Source organism: Notothenia rossii, assembly GCF_949606895.1.
Source record: "Notothenia rossii genome assembly, chromosome: 2".
Taxonomy (NCBI): Eukaryota; Metazoa; Chordata; class Actinopteri; order Perciformes; family Nototheniidae; genus Notothenia; species Notothenia rossii.
The window spans coordinates 4,168,833-4,182,284 of record NC_136904.1 but is presented as its reverse complement, the minus strand read 5'-3'; the positions used below and the strand labels follow the sequence as shown (position 1 = coordinate 4,182,284).

General features: G+C 47.0%; 1 protein-coding gene across 2 annotated transcripts in view; it reads right to left on the bottom strand.

The window, feature by feature from the left end:
* The window catches only part of LOC307028055 (uncharacterized protein), a 37,651-nt gene that overhangs the window by 1,927 nt on the left and 22,272 nt on the right, over nt 1-13,452 (bottom strand). For both annotated transcript variants that reach the window (XM_079662790.1, XM_079662791.1), the window contains 3 exons: nt 13,165-13,288; nt 12,897-13,055; nt 1,797-1,888 (listed from right to left, as the gene is read on the bottom strand). In XM_079662790.1, the coding sequence (XP_079518916.1) occupies nt 13,247-13,288 (42 nt within the window). In that variant the 3' untranslated portion in view covers nt 1,797-1,888; nt 12,897-13,055; nt 13,165-13,246. The remainder of the gene's footprint in view (nt 1-1,796; nt 1,889-12,896; nt 13,056-13,164; nt 13,289-13,452) is intronic.

Genomic DNA, 13,452 nt, shown 5'->3' with positions numbered 1-13,452 from the left:
AGGCTTTTCCCGTTCTAGCTCAGTGCTAGAGCTTTTCTGGTTCAGAACCGGTTCTTCGATTCAGCTCCCGCTCTGTTCACACCGGAAACCCCTCACATCGACAACAACAACTATGGCAGATTGTATTGAAGCGGTACTCGTTTTGGTTTTGCTCTGTGGAAACGAAATGGAACAAATAGGACGACTTTACTACCAACTTTACATTCGTTACATGCTACATTCCAAAGTTCTTTACAATCATCATCAACGACGATTCCGTAGGAGAAAGAAGGTGAATATACGTCCTATTCGATGGCGTTAAAGCTAGCTGTTGTTAGCCTCTGCATGCGCGAAGCTCAAAATACCCAGCTTTGCAGCATTAATTACTATAGTATAACATTAAAGCTGATTCTCAATGTTATTTCCACAGATCATGTTGAAGCTGCGGAAAGGCGGATGTCACGTGTTATTTGGACACAGCCAGATCCGACGTAAGCGTGACGTATGCGGTGGTTGCTTTTTAGACCGCCAACTTTTTAGTGCTTGAAACAAACCGGATTCCGGAGCTTAGAGGCGGCTCCGCTGCGGTGTGAACAGAAAAGACAGCAAGAACCGCATACGTCACGCTTACGTTGGAGGCGGGGGAAGGGGAGGGGATCAACCAATAACATTTCATGGCGAGTTTATTATACAAGTTTTAACAAGCAGCGGTGAGCAAAGTGACAAGTTGCAACCATGCACTTGTAAAAAAAAAAAAACACTTTATAAAGTCAGGCAACACTAACCAGGCTGTGACTCTGTTTATTTGTACCTTACTTTGACCATCCGTTCGCTGTTATTGATCATTGTGGAGAGCAGGCAGACGTTTTGTTTTGTAGCTATCGCATGGAATCAATACATGGGCTGCACAGGTTGTCCGACTATCACATGTAGAATCATAATGAAAAATATGCCGATAAAATGTGCCTGTAGAAAACTACTTATGCCACAATAGGATAGCAACAAGTAGTCAAGATAGTCAGTTTAGCTTCGGTTGCTATGGTAACATCACCCATTTTATACCAGAGAAACTCTCATAACAGCGTTGTGATGCCAAGCAGCGTCAATTCATACTGACACACATTCACTTAATGGGGACTGGGGATATTTATCAGCTGTTTTTGTGACAGACAGACAGTGAACACTTTACAGCGGCCGCTGCCGTGTGAGTTAACGGGAGAATAAACTCTGGTGGACGAGCAGCACTGCAGCGGTCGGTAAATGCCGCTGAAACACATTAAAGATCCCATGTCATGGCCATTTCTACTGATCATAATTCCATTGTTGAGGTATATTAAAATAGATTTATACTGTGCAATTTTCCAAACTCATATTGGTTTCTCATACAGCATCCCTGTAAAGTATGTGTATTTACCGGTATTCACTCTCTGTCCTAAACGGCTTGTTGGAGCTCCTGCCCCCCCCCCTCCCTGTGAGCCCAGTGTGCTCTGATTGGTCGCGAAGCTGACAGGCTCATTGCCAGCTCCTCGCAGCTGTGTGAGCTGCTGCAGGAGCAAACAGGCTTTCCGTGTCGGCGATACAGGCGAACAAGCTAAACTCATCCTGAGCAAACACTCACAGCCGAAATAAAAACAATAAGTGTGGATTGATATTGAGTAAGAAAAAGGTTTATAATGCTGTGAGCATGGGTCTGCGGAGAGCATTTCTCCGCAATCCCAACGTAGTAGTCCGAAAAACGTTTACCCATTTAAAGAGTCGTGGTAGATATCTTGTTTGTTTTAAACATCATAAATACACAAACAACAATGAATACTTACAGGTTGTGTACCCGAATCTCCCGCTGGTCCAAACAAAGTAGGAACAGCATCGTTCTTCGGTGCCCTGCGCAGTACATATCCGGCATGAATCGCTGAAAGGTTTGGGAAGCTTTGTTTAGTGAAAGGCTGGCAGAGAGTGCGGCCATAGTGGCTACTGGGTATCCCTACGTAGCGATACCCAGGAAGAAAACATTGGAAAATCTTTTGCACATCTGCAAAAGAAGGAGGTAAACAAAGTAAATGCGTAAGCAGATCCAGGGCCGTCCCTCCCTACAGGCAGATCAAGCAGACTGCGTGGGGCCTCACCTCGCGGAGGGGGCCTCATCTTGCGGAGGAAGCCTCAACTGAGCGCACCTTTATATGCTAATGTGGCGCAATTAGTGTAAGCGCGGCACGGTTTCGCTGCTGCGAGGCTTCACTAGCCCCCGTCCGTCCGTCAACGCTCGCGACACAGAGGGCTTCATCATATAACTTTGCGTGGGGTCACAAGTTCGCCAGGGACGGCCCTGAGCAGATCTCACCAGTTAACACAATAACCAGTTAAACTGGAACACCGGCATGAAAACGAATATAAAGTGCATAAAAATACAACTCACCATTATGCTGAATTAGAATCACCTGTAGCGATAAACCCATACTTTAAGTAGGAATCCTGATATTGTCTTTTAAATGCAGCTTTCTTTTTCTTTGAAGTCGTAGGCTCTTCTTCTTTTGTCTCCTCATTGGGTCTTTTCCCATTTCCAAAGAAGCTCTTTAAAGAAGTTTGAGTTGCGCTCATTTTTTCTAGCTTGTTTTTAGCGGGGCTTTTTGTGGGTTTATTATTAGCCGTCCTATCGAAATCAGTCGGAAGTCGCAACGGCTCATTTCAAAATAAACGTGGATTTGCGTAAAAAAATTGTTTTTCGGGGTTTGGGTGTTTAGTTTGATTTTAAATAAACAAAGTCTTGGCTTTCAGAATATGACACTTTAATTTCCAAGATCACACGATAAATACATTTTTGAAGCTTGTAAAGGTAAGATGACAGGCACCTCTCACTCGCACTCTGCTCTTCCGCAGCGCCGCTTCCCTTCCCCCCCGCTGACATAACGAATGCAAGGCGTATGGTAATCCACGGCAGGTTTCGTGACAGTTTGTTTTCATCTGATTTCAAGTAAACAAAGTCTTTACTTTCAGAATATTGTATCAAAACTTGTATCGACAAATTCAGATGATAAATACAACTTTGAAGCTTGTAAAGGCATAATTACAAGCGGAGAACGGAGTAACTTAACGTCACAGCAGGCATAACAACAGCCGGTGTTTCTTGTGAGTGTTTTCCCCGGGAAACAAACACAATACACACAGATGCAAAAATACACACACTCGCGAGCTTCCCCCAGCGTTATGACGTTCCAGAGTCCAGACTGCTCTCGCGCTCAGTGTTGCCAGATGAGCGGTGAGTTGGGCTGGTTCCGAAAAATGTATCACTGTAATAACTCACGGCACGCAACATATGAATGTCTTTCAGACTGATAATCTATAAATCAATAAAATATCTTTTCTAAAATATTTGTATAAAATATTTTTTAGAATATTTGTATACATTTTTTTTTATTCAATCTTTCTCTGCGGCCTGGTACCAAATGACCCCGCGGGTCGGTACGGGTGCGCGGGTCTGTGATCGGGGACCACTGCTCTAAGAGGTTCACCTGGGAACCTGTTGCTTTTGTACTTTGACCTTGTGTCCTTGTAAAACTTTTGTTATTGTTTGGGATCTTGTAAATCCTCTATTTTTCTTTAAAACCTAATAAAACCGGTTTGTACTTTGTAAATTTCGACCCAATTCCTGGTCTTTGAAGGTATCTGCTTTGTCTTAGACTAATGTAAGAACACCCTTCATTGGAAAAGGCTGACAGTACTGTAGTTGATCATTTGGAATTTAAATTGTTTAAGGGAAATAGAAACCCTGCTAAGGTTAAACTGTAGTTTCATATTGGTTACTGTGGTTGATGTGGTTTTGATTAATGCTGAAATATGACATGTGCTCTGCTGATGTGGTAATATCACTGCTGTGATATTAGTGTTTGACTCTACATTTGCATTGTTTTAATTGCCATAACTGGTTAAAAAAAGGGGTTAGGGAGTGTGGGTCCTGAAGCTGCCCTAATTACCAGGGAGTCTCCCAACGACACGGGGTTTCTCCTCCAGGGGCAGTTTGGATACTGCTCTGTGGTCTTACCAGCCCATCAACACCTACTGCACTACACACTCAGTTTTGCTATCCTGGCGGTCAGACATCCAACGTTTTAGTGCCTGAAATAAGTGATACGACGGGCAGCTGGTGTTAGAGGCCACGCTGTTAGCTGCCCCCTAAGCAGATTACGGTGATCTTGCGTTTAGATTCTGGGGAGGTTAGTCAGGTTAAGGTCAGATTAATTTATAAACAAAGTAATTAATAAAAAAAAAAAGAAAAAACGTCCACTAGTGTGTTTGTTTCCCGGGGAAACACTAACCAGAAACACCGGCTGTTGTTATGCCTGCTGTGAATTTAAGTTACCGCTTGTAATTATGCCTTTACAAGCTTCAAAGTTGTATTTATCATCTGAATTTGGCGAAACAAGTTTAATATTCTAAAAACCAAGACTTTGTTTATTTCAAATCAGATGATGGTGTGTGTGTGATCCAAGTGAATCTGCGGCCCCCTGGTGGCCAGTACATACATTATGTGGCCCCCACCACCATCCAAGTTGCCCATCTCTGACCTAGATATTAACGTTGGTTGTATCAAAGTTAGATTCCTTTTCAATAGTAAAGTACAAGTACCTCTAAATAGTAGTTAAGTACAGTACTTGAGTAAATGTACTTAGTTACTTCTCGCCTCTGCTATTAACCTAAGACGTAGCTGTAGCTTTGTTTTGTTGTGTCTGTCGGTTGTATTGAGTTGTCTTGTTTTGTGTCAGCTGTAGTTGTGTTGATTATTTCAGAGACACAGCCGGAGAAGGAGCACTGAGAGCAGCATGGAGGAGAACAAAAAGACCCCTGGAGCTCAGGTCAGTGTGCACTTCATCACAATATATTCCTAACACTCTTATCCCCAAATGAAAGATCACAACCTGTTTAGAAAATACAATATTTATGCACAATATGGTTAGATATAGATTAGAACGTTGCTCTATGTACTTATTTTTTACATTTATCACATTACACAAACACAACCGAACATTCCCCAACAATAGATATATGGCAGATTACAAAATAATGCTAATAATAATAATAATGCTAATACAGCTGACATAAATGAAAGTGTCATCAGCATACATGTTCACCTCACATTTAGTGCCCACTGATGGCAAGTCATTTATAAAGAGGCTGAATAGAATTGGGCCCAGAATAGATCCCTGGGGTACACCCAGTTCATTCCTCAGGGGTGGTGATGTCTCGCCACCTACCCTAACACACTGAACTCTATCTGACAGATAGGAGCTCATCCAGTCTATTGCACTGGGTGAGAAATTAAAATAAGACATTTTGTGAATGACTACTTGATGATTGACTGTATCAAAAGCTTTCTTAAGATCTAAGAAGATTGCTCCAACAATGCCTCCTTTGTCCATTTTTGATTTGATATTTTCAACAAGGAAACAATTTGTGGTCTCAGTGGAATGATTGGTTCGGAAGCTGAATTGCATGGGGTGTAGTGTGAAAGGACTACTGTTAAGATGTCCAGTCAATTGCTCAGCTACACATTTCTCAGAGATCTTAGACATGACAGATAAAACACTAATGGGCATAGTTGTTTGCGTCAGTTGTGTCCCCGGATTTCTGGACTGGCACAACAATGGCTGACTTCCAATCTTTTGGGAATTTTCCCTCCCTAAAAGAGGTGTTAATTATTTTAGTAATTGTCCCTTTGAGAGTGGTAGCATGTTTCTTTAGAAACAGAGAATCCAGTCCAAAAGTGTCTTTTGATTTGGATTTTTTTTAAGAAGAAATTATAGAATTAACTTTGGATTCAGAAGTCTCTGTCAGGGAGAAGACTGGCTGTGTACTATCGATAGGTGATGAGTATATTTGACCAGTTTGGGGACTGTTTATGGTCAGTCTCAATTAACAAAGTGGTTATTAAAAATAGGCGTGATTTCCGCTGGTTCCTTTCATAAGGGATATTGATCTCCAGCTGCTTTGTTATTTTATGCCCTTTCCCTGTTAAGGCACGGACACACCAGGCCGATTATTGGCGTCGGTGTGCATCAGGCCGACGATGAGCGTCAACACGCCTTACTCAGATTTGTGTTTCCCGCACCGTCGGGTCTTTTCAGCCGGGCCAACGCCTTTTCGGCCGAAAAAACGGCAGTCGGCCAAAAGCAGTCGGCAAAAGAAATCACTCTGATTGGCTGTTCAGCTAGCGAATCAGTGCATGAGAAGCGAAACTGAAGTGAGGGACCCAAACAAACTATTAAGAAGGAAAATCTGAGATTTCATTTAATTCCAGCTCTCGACACAGGTTGGGGAAAGCCCCATGAGCTTCTCGCTGTAGAGTGAAAATGGAACGCACACGCTATTTGTTGTTTGTTCATATCACACAGTCTGTTCTTCTTCTCTCGGTGTATCACGCAGTCTGTCTTCTGGTTGTTGCCTCTTTTGAATGATGAATACACACTACCGCCACCTGCTGGTAAGAGAGTTATTGCCACTCACGCATGCGCAGTTCGTACGTGCTTCTTGGCCGTCGGCTGAAGTCTTTGCGGTGTGTTCCAGTGCGACACATGGCCAAAACGCAGAGACGCGAGGCGACGCAACAGTCGGGGTCCGTCTGTGTCAGTTCTTTGTTGTCAGATTGGTGTGTCCGGGCCTTTAGGTTCTGCAGACAGTCCCAGATGTGTTTATGATTTCCCTTAGATTCATGAATGAGATTAACAAAGAAGTTGGATTTAGCTCCCCTGATTTCCTTTGTAACTCTGTTTCATAAGGACACAAATATATGCCTGTCAGTCAATAAATGTGGTTTAAGTGAGTGCCTTAGAGCATTATCTCTCTCCTTCATTGATTTCCTGATGTCACTGTTAATCCAGGGGAGGGTGTGTTTATTTTTGGCCTGAGGAATCGTTTTCATATGTTTTGAATTGTTGACATAAGGGCATGTGTGTTGGTATCCACATCTGTACCAGATACAATTTGGTTCCAGTTAATGTTTTTAATTTCCCTGTAAAATTAATCAATATCACTCTTGAGTATTCTTAATTGGTAAGATGCTGTGTTGGATTTCAAATGGCAGCGGGATTTAGTGAGCTTTCTGGCTATTAGAGTTAGATTGTGGTCATACAGACCAGTGACAATATTGAAGATTTTTGTCACCCTTTCGGGTTTGTTGCTAAAAATCAGGTCAATTTGGGTTTTTGAGGATATGGTTATTCTGGTAGGCACCTACTTGCTTTGTCCACCTAATTTACATTGAAGTCATCCATTAATATTATTTCCTTAGCAAAACTGCATTCCCTAAGCATTATTTATAATTTGTCAAATAAACTAGCTTTTGCAGATGGTGGTCTGTACACTCCAATGATAATGAAAGACATCTGTGGTGACAGGCTAACATTAAGACAGATATGCTCAAGCTCATTCTCAGCAGAGCATTGAACCTCATTACATGATATGTGGTCTTTGATATAAAACGGGGGGTTACGTATTGTAACCCTAGTTATATAAGCACTACTGGACTCTATGGGTCCTACTCTCAACCATGCTATGCGAGCATTCACACACTGAGTTTGTATAAACGTAGCCGGCCAATCAGGGCGAGCTTACCTGAATGCGTGCGCAAGCACACAGTATATAAGGCGGCCACGCCTCCTGATCCTGTCATCCTACACCCCCTTCAGCGAGAGGCATAGGAAAGACAGGGCTCCTAGAGAGCTCCGCCTGTGGTTATATAACTAGGGTTACAATACGTAACCCCCCGTTATATCTCACACAGGCTCCGCCCTCTACTGGACTCTATGGGTACAGTGGGTGGAGCCCTGATGGATAAACGCCCTGCCGTCCAACAACATCGACCCATCACACTGCCCCTGACCGGCCTTTCGGTTAACAGCCACCGCACCCCCACTTCCTCTCATCCGGTTGAGACCGTGGAGAAGTCGGGGCCGCAGCTTACTTGGCTGAATAGAGCACACTCACACACGCTTACCTTGTGTGGAGGGTGCATGGAGAATAGTGAGGAAGGCTCTCCTCGCCCTGCCTGTGGGCCTCCAGCCCTGTATGGGGCTTACTGCGCACCATGTTTCCCGGGTCCTAAGGAGCATGGGAAGATGTAAGTGCACTTATACCTAGATACCTACTGACCCACAGGCCCCCCCCCCCCTCCCCTCTCACCAGTCGGTTGTTGCCCCAACAAGCACAGACGATGAGAAGGAGCCAGACATGTCCAACCTTATGAAGGGGCCTTGCGTAGACCAAGACGCCGCCGTGCATATGTCTTCCACACTCACGCCATTGAACAAGGCTGTTGACACAGCCATACCCCGTGTAGAGTGTGCACGGACCCCAGTGGGGAAGGCTCTCCCCGCCTGTCCAGGCATGTGAAATGCACTCGCAGAGCCATCCTGTCAGGTGTTTCTTGGACAGAGCTTTACCGGCCACACCATCCCCAAAGCACACAAACAGCTGTTCAGTGCGCCTAATGGAAGCCGTGCGCTCTACATAACATGCCAGCGCACGCACCGTGCAGAGGAGGCGCAATTTAGCCTCCCTGGCCCCAATATGGGGTGGAAGACTAAAGCCGTCTACTGTATTGCCCTCGACCTGAATAAACTCCTTAGGTTCTTGGGAACAAAGGAGTGGTTCGGTCTGAGTGTCGCCCCGCTACGGTCACCCCGGATCAAAAGGCAACTCGGGTGCACCGACAGAGCGGTCAGCTCGGACACTCTATTGGCCGAAGTCAAGGCAAGCAGCAACACTGTTTTCACAGTGCCTTCAGGGAGGAGAGCTCCAGAGGCTCAAATGGTTCTGTGACCAGAGCCTTAAGCACCAATGGCAGATCCCACTGTGGGGAGGAGGCATGCTCCACTGGGCGCTGTCTCCTGATCCCCTTAAAAAAACGCGTCATAAGCGGTTGACTGAAGGCTGACCTGCGGCCAAATCCCTCATGACAGGAAGAAATGGCTGCTGCATACACTTTAATTGTGGAATGAGCCAGCCCCCTGTCCACCAGTATCTGTAAGTAGGACAGAGTAGAGCCCAGCGTACAAGATAGAGGCTCTAGACTCCTTTCTGCACACCACAGCTGGAATCCCAACCACTTTGGCCTGTAACAGGCTGTGGTGGATCCTGCTTTTGCTGCCTGGATAGTCTGAATCCTTTTGTCAGACAGTCCCCCCTGTCTCAGCCTGTCCCTCTCAGGAGCCAAGCCTGGAGAGGCTGGCCCAGAGTGGGTAACGCCCCTATTGCACCTGCTTCCTGAGACAACGCCCCCCCAGACCTGAGGAACCGTACAGGGATGGCCCACCATCATCTGTGTCACCTCTGCGTACCACGGTGCCAAGCGGCGACCTGGGGCCACTAGGATGACTGACAGACGTTCTCGTCTCACCCTCTCCAGGAGGAGGAGAATGAGATGCAGCGGTGGAAAGGTGTAGAGCATGTAAATAGGACAGAATAGAGCCCAATGTACTGGACAGAGGCTGTGGTGGATCCCACTCCTGCTGCCTGGAGAGTCTGTATAACATTGTCAGACAGTCCACCCCTTCTCGGCCTGTCCCTCTCAGGAGCCAAGCCTGGAGAGGTTGGCCCAGAGTGGGAAACGCCCCTATTGCACCTGCGGTGGAAAGGCGTAGAGCAGCTATCTTGGCTCGTGTGCGAACGTGTCCACCCCCAAGGTGGGATTGTCCTGCCGAGAAAGGGAGGACTACCATTCGTCTGGCAGGGCCCCTCTTAAAAAGAGGCCGGATCCCCTGTTCTCTAGTCACGGAATATGGGGGGCCTTTAGAGATAAAAACACAGGGCCCCACAACCACAGGTTCTCCCCTGTGCTAAACAAGGTGGCGGAACTGACTCCGTCCTGCCTGTTGATGTAAGCCTCTGTGGTGCGGTTGTCGCTCCTCACGAGCACATGTTTGCCCTGTGGTAAGGGTTTGCAGTGCTGTAGCAGCAGTACTACTGCCCGTAGCTCTAGAAGGTTGATGTGCCGAGTTTCTGTCAGAGGCCAGCCACCACCTATAGCTCTCTCTAGAAAGGTCCCCCCCCCCCCCCATCCTGTCACGGATGCATCTGTAAACACTGATGTAGGGGGTCACCCACCTCAGTGGAGTTCCCCTCCGCAGATGCTTTGGGGACCCCCAGTATTGGAGGAAGCCCTCCACTGAGGGGGGGATGGTCACCAGACGTCGTTTGTGCCCCTTGGGATCTAAACGAAGGCCAGCAAACCACCTCTGCAGGCGACGCATATGCAGTAACCCCAGCAGTACCACAAGGTGAGCAGCGCCAAGAGACCCAGAGTCTGCATGATGGTCAAAACTGTCACCGTTGCCCCCTGTCACAGTCTGCAAACTGCCTGAAGCAAGGATGCCTTTCTGCTCTCTGACAGGGTGGAACATAGTCTGCCTGCATCGTCCAAAATCCCCAGATACTCCACCTGAGGTATGGGACTGCTCTTCTTCCAATCGACAGCAATCTCCACTTGGATCAATTGGGCTGTGTTTGCCCCTTCCCTGGACCTGGCCATGACTATGAGGTCATAAAAGAAAACCCTCATGCGAAGCGGCTGAAGCGCTGTGGCCACACATTTGCTGAACGTGCGTGGGGATAGGGAATAGCCTAACAGTAGTCTGTTGTACTCGTAGGCTACCCCCTGGAAGGCAAAACCCAGATACTTTATGTGCTTTGGAGCAATTTCGACATGAAAGTAAGCGTCCTTCAGGTCGATGGTAGTGAACCAATCGCCCGGCTGTACTAGTTCCAGTAATTGTTTTACATATGGAACTTTTAGCAGACAATGTGCTGATTCAGGGTGCGAAGATCCAGAATGGGTCTGAATTCTCCTGTGTTCTTGAGAACCAGGAAGTACATGGAGTAAAGCCCCTTTCCTCTGTCCTGAGAGTGCAGCCAAAGCCTGTTTTTGCAACAGTGCCTGAATCTCTGTTGAATCTCCTCCTGGGATGATAGATTTGTCTGAATGGAGGAGCGACACTGCAAAACTGGAGTGAGTACCCCAGTTTCAGTGTCCTGTCCATCCATTCTGTCAGTACACAGCTGAGCTTCCATTCCCCATAAAACTGTGTTAGGGGACCTGCAAGCAGCTATGGAGTCGCAGCTAAGAAGCTGTAGCACTCTCTGGTGGCCCTATCTGCCGCCAAACCTTCCATAAAAGGAAGATTGGCCCATGGGGGGCTGACAGAGAACGGGCCGATTTTCTACGGAAGTCCTTGAACCCACGTGCATGCGCTCACCTGCTGCTTCCTTTACTGGAGTTACAGCGGGGCGGCGAGTGTCGGACAGTCTTCTGTCCTCAGAGGATGGGCGAGAAGCAGCATACACCAAGCTGCGACTACTCCTCATCCACGTGACCAAGGAAATCAATCCAAAGAGCCCTTCCATAGACACGGGGGCTCCCAGGAGATCATCATGGGCCAGCTCTCCATCCCCCGCTCTCGCCTCCGAACTGTTGGTGACAGGGCGTTCAGTGTTGCGGCCCCCACCCTCTGGAATGCACTTCCTGCCGAGATCCGTAATGCTGCCTCCCTGGACATCTTCAAATCATCAATAAAAACACACCTGTTCACCCTGGCCTTCGGGCCCTAGCCCTTTCTTGGTCCCCCGGCTTCCTTTATTTTTTGTCTGCCCTTTAATTGTCTATTTGTTTTGTTTGTCCACCGTGTACAGCGCCCTTGGGTCCATTGAAAGGCGCTATATAAATATCATTTATTATTATCACGGTCTTTTTTTTTTTTTTTTTTGGAAAGTGCCATGCGCCGTGATCCCCCAGGGACATCACACGGCAAGCAGCGGCGGCCAGACCGTAGACCAGGCTATTAATTTGGGCGATGCTGTGCCAAATAATCTCTCTGATCCGGTGAGGTGGGGGCATCTTGCGGAAGAGCAATCAGCGAGATGCCCATCACACCCATGTATATTTGCAGCCGCCCTGTCACGCGGCAGCGGGGCAGAGGTTCTCTGCCCAGCCTGCTGCCTGCTGGAAGCAGATGGGCTGCCACGCTCCGCCGCCCTGGTCATTACCAGTGGGAAGTCCTGTCGGACAGACCTGGGCGGTGGACTTCCATGGACGCCGGACCCGGAAGTGCTCGACAACGAGAAGTCCTAGTCATCATCTTCCCCGGCAAACGGTGCCATCCGCCCCACTGGAATGGCGAACGTGAATGGCACCAACTTGGCCATATCCTGGTCCCCCAAACACTGGAAGCAGAGGTGGTAGGGATCGGCACCCAATATTAAGCCAGGGCACGAAGAACAGGCCCGGGTCTCTAGAAGTGGCGACTCCATGAAGGTATGATAACTTCTTTCTTCTTCTTTCAAACGTTTTACTTTCTCTGAGGTGTTGTCCTGCTCGTTGAAGAGAAAAGGATGACAGGATCAGGAGGCGTGACTGCCTTATATACTCTGTGCCTGCACGCGCATTCAGGTAGGCTTGCCCTGATTGGCCGGCTACGTTTATACAAACTCAGTGTGTGAACGCTCGCATAGCATGGTTAAGAGTAGCACCCATAGAGTCCAGTAGAGGGCGGCGCCTGTGTGAGATATAACAGTAACCCCCCACACCTGCCCACAGCTCTATCTTTCCTAAAAACATTAAAGCCAGGAATATGTATTGCTGAGGATGGGGAGTTTTTATTTAACCAAGTCTCTGATAAACATGAATAGTCCAAGTTAGAGTCTGTTAAGAGATGTTTCATCTGATCACTTTTTGGAACTAGACTGCGGATATTCAAGTGACCCCCCAGCAGACCACTGGGTTTTGCATGATGGTCCCACAGCAATCTGGCATTGTTCACAGTTTGAAAGAAGTTGCATTTTCGCAATTTTTTAATTGCTGGATTTAATCCTGCGGCTTTCCGTCGAGAGGGCGCCAACTATTGTTCTGAGTGAGTTCTGGATTGGCCCACGCTTACCTAGACCGTCGCAGAGAGTGTTGACAGGAATAATGGAGTTTGTTGGTTTGAGATCGACTGGTTGTGCGCTGCCCGGGGGCTGGATAACGATCGCCCTTAGCGTGGAGATCCGGTCTCCAGTTGAGTCTTTTATCTCGAGTCCCCCACCTCTGGTATATACTGTGGTTAGAAGTATGCCTTATTACTGTATCAAAAATAATGATAAACACAAAGTTAGTACAGGTAGTGTTTTTTTCACTGTATATGTATTTGTGCTTTTTAGATTTACTTTTTCTCTTTCTCTGTCCGTCTGTTTTAGAAACCGAAAGGAAGAGAGAGACGTCACAGCTGTCAGCAATGTGACAAATCCTTTACAACATCTGGAAATTTACAGCTCCACCTGCGTATTCATACTGGAGAAAAAACGTACAGCTGTGAAGAGTGTGGGAAAACATTCACTAGATCAGATCATCTCATAACACATCACCGTAAACACACTGGAGAAAAACCGTACAGCTGTGGAGAGTGTGGGCAAACGTTCACTACATCAGGTTCTCTCAAAACACATCAACGTATT